The sequence below is a fragment of the Anguilla anguilla genome, chromosome 9 (assembly GCF_013347855.1).
Source record: "Anguilla anguilla isolate fAngAng1 chromosome 9, fAngAng1.pri, whole genome shotgun sequence".
Lineage (NCBI taxonomy): Eukaryota > Metazoa > Chordata > Actinopteri > Anguilliformes > Anguillidae > Anguilla > Anguilla anguilla.
Genome location: NC_049209.1, coordinates 28,944,662 through 28,965,672, shown reverse-complemented (window position 1 = coordinate 28,965,672; position 21,011 = coordinate 28,944,662). Strand labels below are relative to the sequence as shown.

General features: G+C 40.4%; 1 protein-coding gene across 2 annotated transcripts; it reads right to left on the bottom strand.

Annotated features, from left to right (window-relative positions):
- Positions 1-923: 923 nt before the first annotated feature.
- LOC118235848 (eukaryotic translation initiation factor 5A-1-like) lies at positions 924-17,244 on the bottom strand. 2 transcript variants are annotated; one of them, XM_035433707.1, is made up of 6 exons: positions 16,882-17,244; positions 14,561-14,738; positions 6,961-7,065; positions 5,765-5,896; positions 5,185-5,257; positions 924-4,098 (listed from the first exon to the last, which is right to left on the bottom strand). In XM_035433707.1, exons 2-5 carry the CDS (start codon positions 14,729-14,731, stop codon positions 5,195-5,197), a joined length of 471 nt encoding a protein of 156 aa, XP_035289598.1. In that variant the 5' UTR covers positions 14,732-14,738; positions 16,882-17,244; the 3' UTR covers positions 924-4,098; positions 5,185-5,194. The 2 variants fall into 2 exon arrangements, with proteins under 2 accessions (XP_035289598.1, XP_035289597.1); XM_035433706.1 differs by having other exon boundaries at positions 924-2,924; positions 16,882-17,243.
- Positions 17,245-21,011: the final 3,767 nt, after the last annotated feature.

Sequence of the window (21,011 nt, the reverse complement as noted above, 5' to 3'; positions counted from 1 at the left end):
TTTTCCCAAAAAAGCTTCATCCATTGTATGGTATCCATAATATAATGATTCTCTCAACTTTATAAAATAATTTCTACTGGAAAAGCAGAGCAGTTCTCATTAAGTATAAATGAACCATCTTGATGACACAAACACGAATGGTGCAACTGTTCTCCTATTGGAATTATTGAATAAGTTAAAAAGTACATCTGCGTGGTTAAAAGCTTAGGGTGATGCCAATTATATCTATTGGTTTGAATTGGTAGTTCTGCATTTCTCTTATGGTAATCACACATATATCAAAACTGAAAATATCCAGAAACCAATGTGCATGACATGGGGTAAATATAGGACCCGTTGGGTAAAAATAAAATACACAGATTGTAATTGGGTGTACATGTTATCACATCAGATGTTATCAAATCAATGAGTGGAGAGTTTTAGCACAAATATAATGTAATTCTGTTGGGTTCTGCTCAGCTGATGGTCCAACTATATTTGTCTATTTTTTTCCACATCAGCATGGGAATGTTAACGTGCTGTAATTTCATAACACAACCACTTGTTTCCATCCGCTTATTACCAGTTTTATTCAACTTATTTGAGGATGACATGAGAGAACTTGTGTTAGGGGGAAAAAAAAAAAAAAAAAAAAAAAAACTTGCCAACCATTAAATTTCAGGAATTTTCAGAAAGAGGAAAAAAAAAAAAAAAAAAACAGCTGAGCTTAATTGGTAATAAACAATGCACAGATCAAAAATGGATGCTTCTACTTAAAAGCATCTTACAATGACTGCAGTGGGTGGATAAAATAACTCTGACACATAGCTCTCGCTGGACCCGTGTGTATACCCTCAGAATTTTACATTCTGTTCCGATCTTGTCATTAATACCAGTCTCACTCTTATGTCCTTCCCACTGAGTATTTAATTAATAGAAATGTCTACAGAAACACACATTGTTTCTTTTATTGAATCCAATGTTGTCATACAGAGATATTTAGCAGTAAATGTCTGAGCTGAGGGGTTTATAAATAAAAAAGAGATGCTCCAGAACAGTGCAACACTGAAATGTGTCCCTCATTCTGCACGTCCTGTGAATAAATAAATGAATACATATTATATTAATACATAAATTAATATAGTCTCTTTTGGTGCAGGGACCCTATGGATAATTGTCACTATTCAGCATATGCAGTGTGTCCTGGTAAAAGCAATAACCCACAAATAAAATTCTGGAAAACAAAAACTAGCATAAAATCTGGGTTATCGCATTGTCCATTGTGTTTTATAGTTATCAGTAAAGGAAGGGGAATCATCTCAGAATGATTGTCACGTGTTACTGTGCTGTCAAAATTTTATTTTAAACGCCCCAAAATCCAGGACACCCCTCCATATATAAACAGTAGTTTAGTGGTTTGCAATAACACTTGTTAGAGTGAGCGAGGGACCCGTGACTGCATAGCACAGGGTCTGCCAGTCGGACAGATGGAAGTGAAGACAGAAACATTGGTCAGGTACACTAAAAGAGGAAGCACTCAAGCAGACACTCAACATTCTCATAACGTTTCTGTAACACTGCTTTTTTTCTTTTAAACAATTTAAAGAAAAAGAAACCGCATTGATCTCAACATTATCTTTGATTCAACTACACACTGAATGCATAATTCTTTTTTCGTCTCACGGAATTACATAAGGATTTTCCTTTGATGCTCTTTCACCCTGATGGACTGAAAAAAAGGAAAATGCAATGTTCTCCAACTCTCCATTAAAAGGAACTAGTTTTGTGATTTTTACAATTGAAGTAGTGGGTGAACAGTAAACATTTAAATTCTGCCAGGGTTTAAGAATCCACTAGGACAAACTTTAGTGAAAAAGTTTGACCAAATTACAACAGAGGATATTGAAGAACCAAAGAAACAAGTAAAAGTAAAAGCAAAAACAAGTCTGTAATTCTGAGCTGTCCTTAGTCCCGTGATCCAAACTTCAGGTGTTTTTGTGAGTTCACAGCGGCATCTGTATACCACCAGTGCTGTCCAGGCTCGGAGTAGAACTTAATTTGGGGAATTGTAGAGACTTTTAGGGAATATTTACACCTGCTATAGTGAGATCAGATAATCACTTAAGTATTGTCGGTACCCAATTAGGGGCTGAACAGAGTACCCAAATTGTATGGGGAGGGTGACCCACAAGGTCCTCTCCATAACTGAAGCTATAAGCAATGTTTGCTTTAACTGATAAGAGGTGTCGCAAAGCAGATAATGTAGGCAGTGAGCAGTGAAGAGCACTGCAAAGTTCAGGTACTACAACGGTGGGTTGGGGCAAACTTGAATTAATTGCCATGCTTTAACCTTTCTGCAGACTTTTTTGGGAACCAAAAAACCGAAACTTCCAGAAGGATCGAAAACTTGACAAAAGAATTAGCCAAATGTTTAGCTCAGTTACTGGAACGCTCATTTTTTGTGACCCTGGCAATAAAAATGATTTTAATCGCCAGGTTAGGGTGACACAGAGAGATGGGTTTGAAGACAGAAAATGCAGAACTTATTTGCAATGGTTATAGATCTGAAGAGAACAAAGACAAGTGTCACATGTAGAAGCCCTTAAAAATCGGTACAGGAAAGCCATTTTGCATTCACAGGAGGTCTCCTCCCCAGCCCCAGGGGCAGGTTTAGTGTGAGAAAATACAGATCCCTCCTTCCTGCCTCTATCTGTAGTGTGTATATGTGTATATATATATATATTTAAACCATAGCTACCATATATACATATACGTCTTGTCTGTATACCATTACCAATTATGCATTACATTTATTCTAATTTCACCCAGAGGTGCTAGAAAGAAATGAAAGTGAAAAAGAGAGATTAAGAAAGAAAGAGCGGGAGAATAGCAATGCTGAGGTCTTATTCTCTCTTTTTTTTGGGTCCAATGCATCTCGCCAACCCCTGGAAGATGAGAAGAGCAGAAGACCAAAAAGGACGAGACAGAAAGGGAAGAGCGAAAGAGGTTGAGTCAGCAAACTGAATTTCCAGATCAACTGGGAAAAAACATAATCCAAAAGTCTTTACGCAACAGTAAACACACCCAGACATCAGTGCAGACAAGCATTTAATACATTACATTTGAGAATACTGTACACTAGCATGACTTAACTAGTGACCTGGGGTCCAAATACCCTGGCCTAATGTTCTAACCACTGAGAAATAACCAAAAACCGATGTAATAATATGTATCAAAACATACAATTATGTTCAATGTCAGTATCTGGGTTTTCACAAAACAAATTAGAGCTGTGAAATAAATACAATCAAGTCAAAACTGACTATTTTTTTCCTTCATTGATTTGTTTCAGTATAGTTTTGTTTGTCAGTACTAAGATGTCCTAAATTGATAATTTACCACGAATGGTAAAAATAACAAATAAAAGGCAACGATGACACTTTACTGTAAGTGTGATAATAGCCACATGGACTTTAAGAATATGTCTATCCACATACTGCTTGTGTGCAAACCGGTCTATAAACAGGACGTAGAAAGTGTTTGGGCCACTTGCAACACAAATGCACTGAACTGCAACATTTACATTTTAGGCATTTATCTGATTTTCTTATCCAAACCGACTTACAATGAGTGCAACAGTGATGCAGTGCACAGTATGACCAGCGGGGGCAGTGCTGTGAAGTAATTCTATGTAGACAGAATGTTATCACAGTGGAGTGGAAAAATTGTCCCTTCTTACCCATTTGTGTGATCTCACTTCCACACAACACTTACACACTTTCCATGACATCACCATCAGCACTGTAGTGTGATTTTGTCTTTCAGAATGAAAATTCATCTACAATGCCCCTCCCGTCAGAGGTTTAGATAAATCTAAACCTCTGTATCTGCAGCCGTGCAAATGGCACTCTTTGCTGGTCAGCACCTGGCCATTGTCACCATGACAACGATCATGTTTTCCGTGCACACTGCTTTCTCAGGAAGGATGTCTAAACTAGGGGTGGGACATCTGCACTTTCTCCTGCTTTACTTCACACAGACCAGCAGGACAGGCCAGGCTGTTCTCCTGGTCAGGAGGTGGGTCAGGGGAACAGGCGGTTGTGCCAGAGCACCTCGCTACTGCAAACAGCGACAACACAAGTCTGGTACAATCATACAATCATTTTTGGACAGATAAAGATGAAGACTTAGGCTACAGGCCGTGGCAAGCCGTTTTCAGTCTTCCTGGTCTTCAACAGGCCTTTTCCGTTAAGCAAATTCAATGATATTGTAAAGATTTTGGCTCATTTTATGTGAATGCCACATAAGCCTATAGTTTTGTATCACTTGTGTGCGCTGCAGTCAAGAAGAATAAGGACAACAAGGATAAAATATGGCGACCAACATTAAAAGATGCAATAGCAATATATAGGCCAATAGCGCTACACTTAGGCTATACATGCTTTATTAGAATGCATTAGAATGCAAATTATTTTTGAGAGATTAAAAATAAATAAATAAATAAATGTGAGCAATAGGCGATGCACAAATGTGAACTCAACTGCATTTATTTGTGGATCGTCTACATTTGTGGATCAGAAGTATTTATTTGTGGATCAGCAACATTTATTTGTGCATCCACTACATTTATTTGTGGATCACCTACATTTATTTGTGGATCAGTTACATTTATTTATTTTGAGAATAATTCCCCCATATCTAAACCTTCTCAGAGCTCTAACCCAGTAGCAGGGATGGTATTCATAAAGTGGCATAAACTATTTTGGTGTAAAATTAGAGAAACTAAACCACACTGAGAACAAATCCATTTAAAAAAATGATCACTTCAGGCTACAAACTATCACCCAGTACTAACACTGACTACTCATAAATAGAATCTGGCATAACCCACAACCAATACACATCCACAGCAGACCTGGGTCAAATACGTATTTGTTTTGGATTCAAATACTTTTCTATGCTCTATTGATCTTTCCTGGTGTAATTGAGCCTGCCAATATGACTAGAAGGTGGGCTGCACTTTTTGAGAGTATTTCATTGGTTCCAATACACCAGACAAGATCAGTAAAGCATAGAAAATTATCTGAATCCAAAACAAATACGTATTTGACCCAGGTCTGATCCACAGTGACTGACATTCTGCAGCGGCTACCAACGTGCATGTTATGGCTGTCGATGGCAAGAGGTGACCGATAAACCGTTTACCTGTAGCGTTTTACTTAGAACCAGCTTTGATGGCCACCGCACACTCCTCGTTCATTGCAGACAGAACAGTGATCTAAGACGAAGCAGAGACAAAGAGTTAGACTCTGATATAGAGAGGTGCAGAGCTCTTCAATGAACATGTACATTCATCACACTTGTATTTCTAATAGCACCCTTCAGTGACAGGCATATACCTCTCCACTACAAACCTGGAAAAAGATGAGGCGATTAGAACCATAAACCCGCCCATTTTCTGAGATGTAACTGATATTTTCTATCCAATCACATCGCCTCAGTGAAGGCAGGACTAATGCTATGAGACACAGGCAAGTGGTTGAACAGGGAGGAGGCAAGTGTCAAATACTTCACGCTACTGCAAACCACCCTCTGTTATTCAGCTCTGTGACTAAGCTGGCACGTTCCTGGCATGACCCATCGGTGCTACAGGACGAGCCGTTCAGCGCAGTAACACAGTAACACAAAAACTGGACCGTCTGGATTCCAAGACTACATTCACATTTCTCAAATAATCTGTGCTGCCTGAGACTGGTGCGGGGCGCGGATGGAGAGGGTCACTCACCATCATGTCCTCTCCATCCTCAAACCTGCTGTTGATCTCCTTGCCCAGATCTCCCTCGGGTATCTTTAGGTCCTCCCTCACCTCCCCGCTGTCCTGGAGCAGGGACAGGTACCCGTCCTGGATGTTTATCAGCTGGGAGGGGCCACGGTGCAAGAGCAGAGAACCAGGGAGATGGAAGAACAGGGACGGACACACGGTACAGAGAAAATAAATGATTCATTAGAGACTGTCAGCAATTAAAAACATAAAAATGTATTTAAACTTTATTTTACCAGGTTAGTCTCATAAAAAATTTAAAACCTGGCCAAGAAAAGCAGCACATACAGTTTCAGACAATGACAACATAAAACATCAAGATATTACAATAGCAAAAGATAATAAAAATAATCATTTAGAAATATCAAATTAAACATTTGTTAAGCACCTAATTAAAGATTAAAGAGCAGAGATAAATTCTAATTAGGATATAAATTATATAATTACCTAACAATTAAAACACTGACATCCACCCATTTCATTTCATTCAATGCCTTTGACCTTGGCTCTAAACTAATTCACTGTAGCAAGCTCCTGAAGCTTCATGCCTTTCTGAAGTTCATTCAAACTAAAAAGAGCAGAGAACCTACAATCTTTTTTGCCCACCTCAGTACGAGTCAAGCTTTAATGCTCCTGTGGTGTGAGATGGTCAATGATGCGACAGTTGCAGTCAGGGACTAGTCTTGAATTTGTCGGGGGACCCCAAAACAAATTCAAGCTGGTCTGATTTTGTCGCCTGTCGTGTCTGACATGCAGTGACATGTCTTTCTGTGTAACTGTCAGCAGCCAATGAATGTGCTCACAATACACCACCAAAACACTGGCAGTGAGGAGGACACCCAGAAAACTAGCTAGCTAGGTAATTTGCTTTCTTTCTCCCTAGGTGAGATCAGTAATACTATTTCAAAATAAATTGGTAATAATTTTACCTATTGGTCTTTTTTTTTAACCAAAGCTGCAGGCTGGACAATCTCTGGCTTTGTTTCCAAGATTTCTGTGAGGACTATCAAAAAGTAGCCAGAAAATGTCAACCGCTCACTGTCAACGTTGTTCTGTCAGTTGTTACCAATGTACTCTGTGGTTGGTGAATTTTGAATCTGTGTTTTCTATGAGTGAGATAACACAGTTTCCTTCTCTATTATATAATCTCTGGGCCGTACCTGGTAGTCCACCCGTTTGATATTGGGGACATCCATGTTGTGAGTGGAGGGACAGATATCCTCATACTTCTTCCCACTAAAGATGTCTATTCCAACCATGTGGACCTGTAAATGAGAACAAACAATACCCCCTCACGCTTATGACAGCACAGAGACCATTCCACATCTCACATCCCACACAGGTAAGAGGTCCCCCTGCAGTCCTGGTTCTGGAGCTTTGGGTCTGTGAAACCAGGTGACCTGAGTTCAACCAACTGCTTTAATTGACCAAATAAGCGCTGAACAACTACAGAAACCAGCACATCCAGCAGCTCTGCAGAATCAGGCTGACAGACCCCTGCACTGAAGATCAGCACATATTTCCATTTCATTTCAATTCACACAAAAAATAACAGAAATGAAAAACGAAAAATAGGCATTTTTTTCCCTGAACGGGCAGCGCTGGCCCTGAACACCAACACCCACACAGTCTGCTGCCTAATACTTTTAACTCCTGCTTCACTCTCCTGTAGGCTACTTCCTGTTCGAGAAAAGCCCAGTTTCCACAGACACATGGAGATTTGCATTTCAGCTGATCGAGTCTCACCCACTGCTCAAGTGCTGCAGAGGATGACATATATTTAGTGCTGAACATTTCTCACGCTGCCTACGCTTGTCTATGTCACATCTGTTTACAAATAAATAAGCCAAATACCGAGAGACATAGTAAAAAAAAAAAGCAACTAATTAAAAAAGGAAAGTAAAAGTGGTTTATTACTGAGGCAGAGAGAAAATGCACCAATATGCAATGCTGAGGTACTTATGCTATATTAAAGTTTCATCATCCAATCAGAGGGGATTAGGGTTTTTCCTGCACTGAGAAATCTTTAGCGTGTGCCGAAGCAAAATGCGCCAAAGTGGAAAAAAGGGAAGACAAACAATTACAACTCCAGTTAGCTACCGGGCAGGTAGCTAATTTAACCCTGGCCCAATGCTAGGGAACACCAAAAGGAAGAACCCTGGAGAGTTGTGTCCTCCATTTGCCACTAACAGAGCTCACATCCAATGTGCCGCTGGAATAACAAGGATGTTTATTTCTTTCTCATAATTCATGTTTTGGGGCCTATATCACAAAGCAGGACTGCCAATTTAGCCGGATAACTGTGCTGAGTAAAACCCGGAAGAGCTCTTTTTACTGCATGTTCCAGATTTGGGAGAGTTCCGGGTTTTACTCAGTGCAGTTATCCAGCTAACTCAGTAGTCCTGCTTTATGATACAGGCCCCTTGTTTAGTGAGACTTAGTCCAGACGACTTGCATTGATTCAAAACACCCCAGATATCCTGTGTTTGATTCACACTTGGTAAATGGGCCGGGTCAGACCGCACTGTTTAACACATTTACAACATTTAGGCATTCAGCAGACACTACTATCCAGAGCAATTTCCACAGCCTACATTTTTCTTTTTTTAAACTGACAACCCATTCATAACGTTGAATGTTTTACAAAAGAAATTCAGACACCTTGCTCAAGGGTACAGGTACGACTGCAGTTCTGGGAATCAAACCTGCAACTTCTACAAGCCTGATTCCCTGACAATTACACAACACTGCCGGCAGTTATGTGCTAGGAAGGCCCGAGAAAAAAATGTGGCAAAACCGGTCCAGCATTGACATACACAAAATTTTGGCATGGTTACGTCTGGGGAAAATCCACTGTCTCCAAAGAACTATACAGTCAAGGAGCGATAAATTAACACTGACTGTCATCTAGACCAGTACACTTCTGCGGGAAATACCATTCCTTCACTGACAGACACCTGTGTTCAGTACACTCTGCACCCATGGCTGCTCCAGAAGAAATTGAACTGCAGCTCATTTCTGAATGTGACACCACGTCAATTTACATTTGTTACATTTCCATAGAAATACTGGTGTGCTCAGGGTTTTTTGGCCATGCCAGTCATTCAGCTCATTAAACTGTACTGGGAAAAGGAAGGTACACCTCATTTCACAGGCTTCAATTCAATCAGACCTGTGATTAAAGTGCTTGATAAAAACACTAAGGTAGCAGAATTAACCTTTGTCATTCATCACAGTATTAAAATGATGTCATTCAGCACCAAACTGCAATTTGTTCAGCAGACATAATTCAAAATATCTAAGCTTTGAGATTTAAAATGAAAAAAAACACTCCTGAAGATCCTTCTGAATTTTCAAACATGTTGTTAACTGCACAGTAACTAAAACATACAATAATATGGAAGGAATTTGACTCTGAATATTAATGAAAATGGACGTTTCCTTTCAAGCTGTCAGTAATCTGTAGGGATTTTACTGGGGTCTGTAGGATTAAAGTATTTGAGACCCGGGTCTCATGTACAGCAGGCTCAGAGCCAACTGTCTGCAGCAGTTCAAGTTGCAGGAAGAGATCGGTCCTCTCCTTTTCTCAATCAGATGTACAGTATAAATCTCACACAGGGGAATAGTTCATCATCAAACTTTATTCTACTAGGAAGTCACACTGAGATAAAAACCTTGGTGGTGATAATGTACATGAAAATATGTTTTACCAGAGTCTGGTACCCAAAACACTGAAACAAAATAGTTTGTGGAATATCTGCACATGGTCAAAGGCTACGGCAAGGATACCGGATCGAAGCAAAAAGCCATGTTCATGTTGAAATAGCCATAACTGGTGTGGGCAGAAAATATTTTTAGGTGGCCCCCTTCAACTGGGCATGTGCAGAGAGAAGAGTGAGTGTAACTGAGTACAGAAGCAGCTAATTCCACAAAGTTTAAAAAAAAAATAAAAGAATAAATCTTCCCCCTCAGAAAACGCAAGTATTCAAAATAAATGACAATGCTAATAACACTCAAAATAATTATACTCTGAATAATGACATTACAATCGTAATCTCTGGTGCTGGATTCCCAGCAGTAGTTAAAGTAATGGTAATATTATATACCTCGGTATGCTCAAGTCATGGCCTCAACAGCTGTTACTGGTTTCATGCAAAATACAGTTAAAAGGTTGATCTGTTCTTACATTTACATTATACTATGCCACTATCCAGATGCAGATGCACTTATCCAGAGAAATGAGCTGTCTAAAGCTCATTCCATTTCAGTTCACCTGTGAAGACAATTTAAACACTGCAATGCTCATTTAACAATGAGGGGGAACTGATAAAATGCACACCTTGTGTGTGGTGTGAATTAAATAAAAGGCGTCTATAGCACAAGATCACATAATCCTTTTCTCTCTTATAATGCCCAGAATTATAAATAAGCAACAATTTAGGGTGGCAGTATAGCATAATGGTTTTGGAACTACAGTTGCAACTCAAAGGTTGTGAGTTTAATTCTCTGATATGGCGCTGCCGTTGTACCTTTGAGCAAAATACTAAAGCTTAATTGCTTTAGGGAAATATCCAGCCCTATGCACAGATAGTATGCAAAATAGCCATTTGTTTTTAGGCAAATCAAATGCCTCTCATTAGTTTTAGAAGTCCAGTCTTAGCTGTCCTGATAACATTAACAATAGCTTTCAAGTTTTTTTCTTAACTCACTGTATTGCCATTTTAACTAGATTTCTAACAATTATTAGTCATTAAGCAAAACTATTAACTATCAAGCAAAATTGGACTGCACCATTCCACCTTAACTTAGTTTTCCCCAGAATCCAAAACAATTAATGATGCTAACTCAGAGGCGGGGTGGGATGTCTGCTGAAACATTACATTACATTAATTGCTAATTTATGTGGTTTTCAACACTTCTTTGAATTTTTACCAATGGGAATCTAGTAAAATGTACTGAATTTTCATTTGAATGTGGCATGAATTTCAAATTCTGCAGTTTTGACATAGCCTACCTAGCAAGCTAATTATCACACTATCTAGCAACCAGTCCATGCAATCTAGCAAATCTAGCCCCTCTCGTTCTAGTCAAGTAGCAAGCCAGCGCATGGTTCCGTCACTCGTGTATCTTAAAATTCAATTAGATCTTGGGTAATAATGGTCTCACAGTATGTTTTCCATCATGGATATCTAGCTAGCCACCTACTCCATTTGCTTCAAAACTGCAGCTATACAGTTATCACAAAAGAGTAGCAAAGCTTCATTCATTTGAGTGCCTATGTGGTGACTGACCCTGACATTACTTAAAAATGCAGTGAATAAACATAGTATATGATTGATTCCTGCTTTTTGAAAAATATCTTTTTCCTTTGTAGGGGAATTTGTTCTTCAGTTACATAGATATCGTGAGGTATTGTAGATGATGGTCTTGTGCTGTAACACTGTCTAAGTCAGTCCCCAAGCAATTTGAACTGTTACTGTTGAAACTTAAACTGTCAAAAAATTTCACTCTCTCTGTTGCTGTTTGCTATAGACCACCCTCTGCTCCAGCATGTACACTAACAGCTCTTGGTGAACTTCTGGCCCCTCACATTTCCTATGAGTTTGTCCTTCTGGGTGATCTAAACTGGGATATGATCAACCCCCCAGATTTAGTCATACAGCAATTTGATGCTTTAAACCTCTTTCAACTTATAACTGAGCCAACCAGACACAATTTGAAATCACCCTCATCTGCCACACTGATCGATATTATTCTCACTAACACTCCATCAAACTATCAAACTGGAGTCTTCAGTCAAGACTTGAGTGACCACTGTGCCATTGCATGCGTTCGCTCTGGCCTCTCTGTCAAACGCCCACCAGTGATTATGACCAAGCGCTCACTGAAAAACTTTGACAATCAAGCCTTCCTACATGATGTTGCAGCTGTGAACTGGGATAGAATCAACCTTATCCCCTCTGTGGATGATGCCTGGTCTTATTTCAAGAATACCTTTAGCCTTATCATTGATAAACACGCCCCACTTAAAAGATTCCGGACCAAGAATCGTTATAGCCCCTGGTTTACTCAAGATTTGGCTGCTCTGATCCAACTAAAAAATGCCTTATGGCGGAGAGCTAGGTCTTCTCAGTCTCCTGCCGACTGGCTGGCCTTCAGACAATGCAGAAACAAAACCACACAGGCGATCAGGAAAGCTAAAATAAATCATTTCAAAGAGAAATTCTCAACTTGCGGATCTGACGCCAAGAAGTTCTGGGAAACAGTCAAGTCCATGGAAAACAAACTTGCTTCTCCTCATCTACCCACCTCTATGAAATTCAGTGAAATTGTTTTTAATGATAAACCACGCATGGCCACGCTCCTCAACCACCACTTCGTGAAGTCATCTCATGTCTTTGATACAGCTGCTCCTAACACTGCCTCAACTCATACTCCTACTTCATCATCCAGCGTTAACAGCTTCTCCCTTCAACCTGTAATGGTTTTGGAAGTCCTGGATGAACTCATTAAGTTAGATCCAAACAAGTCAGCTGGATCTGATGGGCTTGACCCTGTGTTTTTAAAAGCAGCCGCTCATATTATTGCTGCCCCCATTACAAGCCTGTTTAACCTGTCATTTCAACTGTCTGTATTCCCCCTTGACTGGAAATCTTCCATGATTCTCCCCCTCTTCAAAGGAGGCTCTGGCTCTAACCCGAACTGCTACAGGCTAATTTCCATCTTGCCCTGCCTGGCCAAAGTCATAGAGAAACTGGTTCATAAACAACTAATTCACTTCATTGACTCTAATCACATTCTGTCTGACTTGCAGTCTGGGTTTAGGACAGGCCATAGATGCATCACCGCTACCCTGAAGGTCCTTGACGACATCGTTACCGCCATGGACAACAAGCAAGTCTGTGTAGCTGCTTTTATAGACCTAGCCAAGGCTTTTGACTCAGTCGACCATAACATCCTCCTGCAAAGACTTAGTAGCATTGGCCTGTCCAGCAGATGCTGCAACTGTTTTGCCAGCTACCTTGCTGATCGTGTCCAGAGGGTGAAGACCGAAAACATCACGTCGGAACCACTTTCCATCACTAAAGGTGTGCCTCAAGGCTCCATCTTAGGCCCAACCTTCTTCTCCATCTACATTAACGAGGTAGCCAAGGCCGTTGGTAGCTCCCAGATACATCTGTATGCTGATGATACTATCATATATTCAGCTGGCCCCTCACTCCATGCTGCTGTGTCCACTCTTCAACAAAGCCTCACCTCCATCCAGCAGTCTTTCCACAACCTCCACCTGCTTCTCAACTCCAAAAAGACCAAATGTATGCTGTTTGACCGGAAAAATCTCAACATCTCCAGCCCCCCTAAGATTTTCAGTGCTGATGGCTTGGAACTGGAGTTTGTCAGCTCCTATAAATACCTTGGCCTCTGGATGGACTCATCTCGCTCATTTAACACTTACATCAATAACCTTCTGGCTAAAGTCAAAGCTAGACTTGGTTTTCTGTATCGAAACAAGGCTTCTTTCACGCACTCCGCCACATACACTCTTGTGAAAATGACTATCCTTCCTCTGTTTGACTATGGTGATATAATCTATAAAATGGCATCAAAGGGCAGCCTTAGCAAGCTCGACACACTCCACCACTCAGCAATCCGTTTTGCCACATGCGCACCCTTCACCACTCACCACTGTGATCTCTACAAACTGGTGGATTGGCCCTCCCTTCATACCAGGCGGCTACAACATTGGCTGCAATTAGTTTATAAAACACTCCTGGGAAAGACACCCTGCTACCTCTCAAACCTCCTGCACATTTCCGACAGCAATTACCGCTTAAGATCCAGTGATTTCATAATGCTCATCATTCCAAAAGTCCGTACCGTCTTTGGCCGTAATTCCTTTCGTTTTGCCGCTGCAAATGATTGGAACACACTACAAAACACACTCAAACTCACAGCTCTCACATCTCTCAACATGTTCAAACAAAATCTGCAACAGGTCATAGTTGACTGCTGCACCTGCTGACCAGCCCTCTCTTCACTCTCTCTCCCGTTACAACTGTTCAAAGAATATCCAGTAACTCACCTTCTCTTGCACATAGTGTTTATTTATTGGTTTATTGATTTTATTTATTGACTTTTGATTTATTTTATTTACCTATGGCGTCTTTTGCCGTTTCTTATGTACTGTCGTGTCATACTGTATGTTGTACTGTACTGTATCTGTACTGTATGTGTCGTTTTGTGTCCTGACTGTGTTTATTTTACCTATTTTCTGTTGCTGACGCCTCTTGGCTAGGTCATCATTGTAAATGAGAATTGGTTCTCAACTGATTTTACCTGGTTAAATAAAGGTCAAATAAATAAATAAAATAAAAATATATTGTGTATCACAGAATCACATATCGTGACACCATCATATTGTGGTCAATAATCGTGATAGTATTATATTGTGAGTTACTCTGTGATCCTAACCCCTAACAGGAAGACGGTGGCAGCTCCATGGCTGCTTTCGCCAGCCTCAGTCAAAACCTCAAGTGCTTGCTGTAGGAACACAGAATGATTGACCAATGACTGACCTACCTGAGACAAGACAATGTTGCAACTTGCACATGTCCACACACACACACACACACACACACACACCTAATACTGTTTACATCCAGCCACCACCTTACTTTGGCACTGATTCTCTTCATTTCCAAACAGATACCCTCCACCACAAACAACTGTACCACTTCTTCTCCCACAAACAGCTCTAACCTTAGCATGACCATGCTTGCCGGTCTTAGAGGTGGACATTTCCATGATCTTGCAGGGCCGGCCCTTCAGGATGACGTATCCGTTCTTGCGCAGGGCAGAGCACTGCATGGGGTAGGTGGCAGATGCCCCTGCATCACCTGTCTGGAAGTCCAAATCTGCTGCGTCTGCCATGACAGCACTGAGAAAGTAAAAGGTGAAGCGCCACTGGTCATTAAGATGAATCACTGGGTATGTAACACAAACCAGCAGTCCAAATGATCACACCTCAGATTTAATCAGCTATATTATGGCCAGCACATGAATTCAAAACGGTGATCAGACCATTTGACTGGAACTATTTTCCATTGGTATGCGCTTATGACACAAAAATGTAGTTTTTAATGTCCACCTTGCAGCCAATCAGAAACAAGTACTCACTCAGACCATGGTATAAAATAAACTACTACTATAAGCTTTTGTAAGCGACAAGAAAAGTGTATAGTAATGACCGATTCAAAAGGCCAAACACTTAAGTGACGCGTGGATACATAGTCTAGATTACACGTAATGCGCTAATTTCAACAAAACACGATGAGTAATTTATAGAACATAAGTAATTAAACTAGCTGCAAATCCATGCTTGCAATAAAGAAAAAAAACTCCTAGCAGGGTGTTCACTAAACAAGGGTAGAAATAATTTAGGCCTACTCGTTCCAAAGCAAATGTAACTATTTTACGCTGATCCAGACAGTCGGTGAAGCATGGTAAATAGGCATATAGAATGTAGACTGGAATCTAACCTCAAACAAGTTCGTTTCATTTAGCTACCTGCTGATTGCTGCCTGTATTACAAAAGCGCATTGCGCATAATAACGCCAAAACCAACTTCGCTTGAAATCAAGTAGCCTATAGGTAGGTTAATGGCGCTATCAGAAAGAGAAGGAGCAAATCTAAATTAAGCAACAGGAACATGGATGGCACCTGTTAACTGGTGACTGCCTGACATGCAGTTTAGCTGCAAACGTGTCCAGCCATCAGTCTGCAACATATGGGAGTTTATGTAAGATTGGCGTAAGAAGTCTCGTTACCTCGAAAACACCCTAAATTATAAATTCATGGAGATAAAAAATGTTTTAGATTAGAATAACATATAAAGCACCACGCCACCAGGCCCCAGCCATTCGTTTCCCGGGCAGCCACACAGCTGCGAAACCATGACGTTGTAAAAAAAAAAATCGCCGTCAAACAGTTAAAAGGGGTACACAGTTACTGTGTACGATAATTGTGACTCCACAACAAGTCCGCTAATTCGCACAACTCGTTCGTTTACGTAGGAAACGAGCAATTGAAAATAACATACAAACATAGTGACCCATGCTTCATATCCAGGCATTACAGCTAGCCTAGTAACTACATGCCACAGGGCTGCGCTTTACTGATCGAAGCAGAACTAATCCGCAAACTGCATTTGACACAATCGTAGTCATTGCAAGCTACGTCTTTTCACAGCTACGATTATGTCAACGTTAATAAGTATTATTAACGTTCGTTTAGGCGGAGGTTCATACAACTTCAGCTATCCCAGAGGACAGTGCTTTTTCTTACGGCCTGGTAATGAACAGGCAATCCGTCACAGCGCAGCGGCGTTGATCAGGGTACTGAGGCCCACGATGAGGGGAGCTTTGCCCGAGGTTATCGGTTGTAGTAGGCTACTGGTGCTTACAGAATTGATAGTCTACGCGGCACACGTGTTCACACGAGATTTAGCTAGATAGACTCAGGTAATGATAACGGGTGCTCCCAGCATTGATATAAACTGTGCAGTGTAGCCTAGTCTATTAAAACCCCCATACCGCAAGTAGGCTAACTCGCGGATGATGTGACAATTTAATATGATTTAATTTTTTTAGATGCTGCTACACGTTTAAAGATGCAACTATCCGCTAGAATTACACCTTTAATAATAACAGTAATAATAGGCTACATAGTCTGCAAGGGAGTTTGTTTGTGGTAGGCAATCGAACCTACGGCAATATATAGGCAATGAATTGTAAACTGAGTTAACTGTCATCAGAGCCTATTTGCGTTAGCCTATTTGAAACGGTTTTACTGAATGATTGATGAGAAAGCAAACAAAACTTGCGAATTGAAAAATTCTAACAAATATAAGAATTGAGAATGATAATTAACTTAATTCTTGAAAATAGCTAACGTAGCAAGCCAAATTAGTTTTTTATGGTTATGCAATGACAGTAGGCTAGGCTACAGAAACCACTGAGAAAGTGGATGGGGAGAGGAAGATGTCCTCACGCATTGCTGATAATGTTTAACAAGTTACTTACCCGGTCGACAATCCTTTCCAATATTAATGCGTTTCTTGGCTATCTTTTTCTACTCCCACTGGTGTTTATTTTTCTTCCCGTCTCCGACTGTCTCCCGTCTGCCGTGGTGCCTTCTTCTGCCCTCTTGGCCCGTCTTTTTCTAGCCGCCTCCTATCTCTTTTCTCTCCTTTCTCCGTATCTCTCTGTTTATCCTTTATTTTAACACTCACGCTGCGGTCGCAACAAGCCTGACAGCATGGACCCAAAACTCACACAGACTGGGAGTCACTCAAGCACACCCTCGGTCAACACTCGTACTCCCCCAGTCAACCATAGAATCAGAAGCAGGATGAAAAATACCAAACTGATGGCCTCCCAACTGCGCAGTCGCGTACATTTTCGTAAGGGGGGGGGGGGCTCTGTGCCTGCGGTGTGTTATGAGTAACAGAAAATATCCCAACTATTGGAAAATGCTTAATACTTTTTTGCCTGTTTCATATTGTACATGTTTGCATGAGTAAGCTGCGTATTAGTAATATCCCACTTGTCCAGCATTCCATTAGAAGGAGCAAAAGCATAATGGCAGGACATGACATCTAGTATATTTATTCAGTTGCCCGTGCGTTCTTTTTTATTTTGACGTAATGAAATATGAATGATTAAATATATTGTGGCAATGTAATTTATAGTGACAAAACAATACCTACAGATTTGACATAAGTCATGCTTTCCCCCATTCATTTCAGTATGAGCAGCAGGTATGAGGGGCGAGTATTCATGGGCCCTAGCCATTCATTCTTGGCTGCACTGATGGCAAACAACCTTCTTGGGGAGGTTTCCCGCAAGTGACTACAACACCAAGGTATGGTCAATAGCGGTTTCAGAGCTAGCGGTTGTTTGAAATTGAAGATAGCAGAATAATCTGTAGTAGTTGCAAAAAAACTAGAATATGTATTGGATGCATTCTAGGGGTGTCAACAAGACTAAATTATAGAATGTAAAAAGTGCAAATGATTGGGAGAGGATTATTAAAGTACTCTTGGTTTTCTCATTAATGTATCTAACTCGAGTTACAAGAGGTTTTAAAAAGCTCAGTATATGTAAGGCACTGGCTGGTGGTCGCCTCTGGAGGAACCTGACCGTTTGCGGAGCCGACCGATAGGTTAAATATAGGCCAGTGAAACATAAATCCCATGACCTATGCGCAGAAAGCCTGGGCGGGGCAGCGAGGTAAAGTGGGGGCCAGGCAGCGAGATTTTGCTGAGGGAACAACGCGAGACGGAGCGTTCTTTTCCCAAAACGCAGGCACTGATGATTTTGCCAAATAATGTGGCGCAATACCAACGAGATGTCTAATTTATCACCGACCAACTGCTTGGACTTATATTTGCACAGCAGGACAGGTGTGGGTCTGTTCTGAATGATTGAGAGGGGGGCAGTGGATGGGAGGCGGTGTGTGGAAATATCTTAAATATTGAAAAATGTTTTAAACCTATTTAGCATGTTTCTTATTAAATACATTGTTATGAATATATTACTAATGTCCCAGACTTCCAGCTTTCCTTTAGAATGTGCAAAAGCATAAAATTATCATTCTGATCAAAACATGATTCATGTTTTTGAAAATGTGTCTACTACAGTCCAGTGTCATTATAATTGTAAACTGTTGCAAAACCAGTTATGGCAAAGAATGGGAATGGGAGTATGTATATGGAATCTTCTACAAATAAACACAGGACAAAAAGTTAAGAGATAAAGAGTGGGGGCGGCACAGTGGTGCAGTAGATATCACTGTCACCTCACAGCAAGAGGGTCCCAGTTTCGTCTCGTATCCATGTGGATTTCCTCTGGGTGCTCTGTTTTCCTCCCACAGTCCAAAGACATGCAGGATTGTCTAATTGGAGACTCTAAATTGCCTGTGGGTCTGAGTGTGCAAGTGAAAGGTGTGTGTCCTCTGTGTTTGATTGGCGACCTGCCCAGAGTGTATTCTTGCCTCTCACCCAACACACAGTGGGATAGGCTCCAGTACAGTTCCTAAATGTACAAAAACAGTGTTTTAATATTCAGCAGTGGAAAAACATACAGTGCCCTACAGAAGTATGGGATCAGTAGAGTGAAATTTGTTATTTTTTTATATATACTTAAAGTATTTGGATTTGAGATCAAAAGCTGAGTATGAGACCAAGTACAGACAAACAGCTTTCATGTCATGGTATTTACATTTGTATAATTTTCACAGAAACAGCTGTCTTTGTGTTGAGTCCCCCCGTTTACTATCCCAAGTTCTCAAACTTTCTCTCCCCTTTGTTGTCTCTCATTTCCACACACCCCTAATACATTGCATGACTCATTTGGGTATCCTTTGATTCAACATACAAATTAACATCAGGAAGACTTCTTTAGCCATATGGGACAAATATAATTAGAAGCATATCAACTTACATTTGAGGCATATCAACCCAATTTATTTTGTAAACTGAGATTTAACATTTTAACCAAGAGCACTGGATCCAATGAAGATTATGCTTAAACAAGCCATTCCGTGAAAAGCATCTTTTTAAAATCCTGAAAGAAATTAACTAGTTGTGGCCAGGCTCCTGGTCCATAGTTTCAACTAGGTTTTATTAATGTGTGTGTGTGTGAGTGTGTGTGTTGTCAGGTTGTCATGGTGACAAAAACAATATAACAAAATAAGACAAAGTATGACAGGCATTCGGTGAGACAAGTGTGAATTAGTACTGACAGCAAGAAGAGCTTTGAATTGCTGTCAGAATTGGGAGGGAGATTTGGGAAGGGAATTGGACGTACATTCAAAGCAGAGATTCTTATCACCTCTTTTCTCTTTCTTTTTTTCTCTTTTTCAGGGACAATCATTTCATTTTTTATTTCAATGCTTATTCCATCACAATTAATTCTCTCTCTCTGTCTGTTAAAGATTTGATATATCGCAGTGGCTTTGGCCAAACGAAGCATTTGTGTCCCAAGATTTTTCACCCATTTTTATTCTGGATGCTGGTACTTGACATGCGGTCACCTCCTAAAAAGCCATAACTCTTGACCTATTATATACTGGAGCTTCTTGTGTACACTTCACATCATATCACTTTAATTCAGTAAATCAATTCCCAGATGAACAAGATTTATTTAAAGGGTTTTCTACTGACAAACAGCTATTGTCTGATTTGTCAGCTCCCATGTCAAATTTCTGCTCTCGGCCCTCTAGTGGCTGGACCCAGTATAACATTCCCTCCACTTTTCTGTTGGCCAACTTTCATCAGATTAAACTAAAAGTAGCCTTGATCCCACCCATATCTATAGACTAGTAGGCCTGGGATTCGTCCCTGTTATGTTGCAAGATATCTGACATTATCCATCAGGACTGAGTATTCCTTCCTGTCATGGGTGATGACTTCTTGGCTGATGGGGGTGGGATTGCTGATGGATTTTTGATGGTGTGATTAATTATGTGATGTGTCATGAAATGCATTAAACATAAATTTTATTGTGCACAACAAATGACTATTTTTTATTTATTGCTCATTTAATGCCCACTTTCCCCTCGAATATGCTTTCAATATACAAAATGCATTTTAAAACATGGCATAATATGGCTCTCAGGCATTTCTCTCACAAGCCCACATTTGTGAATCCCCATGATACAGTAATATTAATGCAAAACATTGTACATACCCTGATCCCCAGTCAGCAGTTCACTTCAGGAGATGCCGGTGGCTAGCCTGTTAAAGAAATTTATTTTTGCTATATACGTAAGGCATTTGCATTGTAGATCAAAAGATGGATTCAAGACAAAAATACAGACAACCAGCTTTTGTTTCATGGTATTTACTGTACATGCGTATATGTTTTGCCATTTTACAGAAACTATTGTTTTTTGTGTTGAGTCCCCCCATTCTCAGCTGTGGAAAAAGTAAGTTAAAGGATGACTGATAGGTATTAACTATTGCACAGGTGTCCCCTATGGCTGAAAACAACTCATATGTAAGCGAAGAGGACAGAAGAATTCATTAAGAATGATAACACAGAACCTGCATATGTCAAGTACAGCAGTTTGGAAAGTCTTGAAGAAAGAAACCACTGGTTGACTCAAAAATGAACCCTGTACAGGTTGGCCAAGGAAGACAACTGCACTT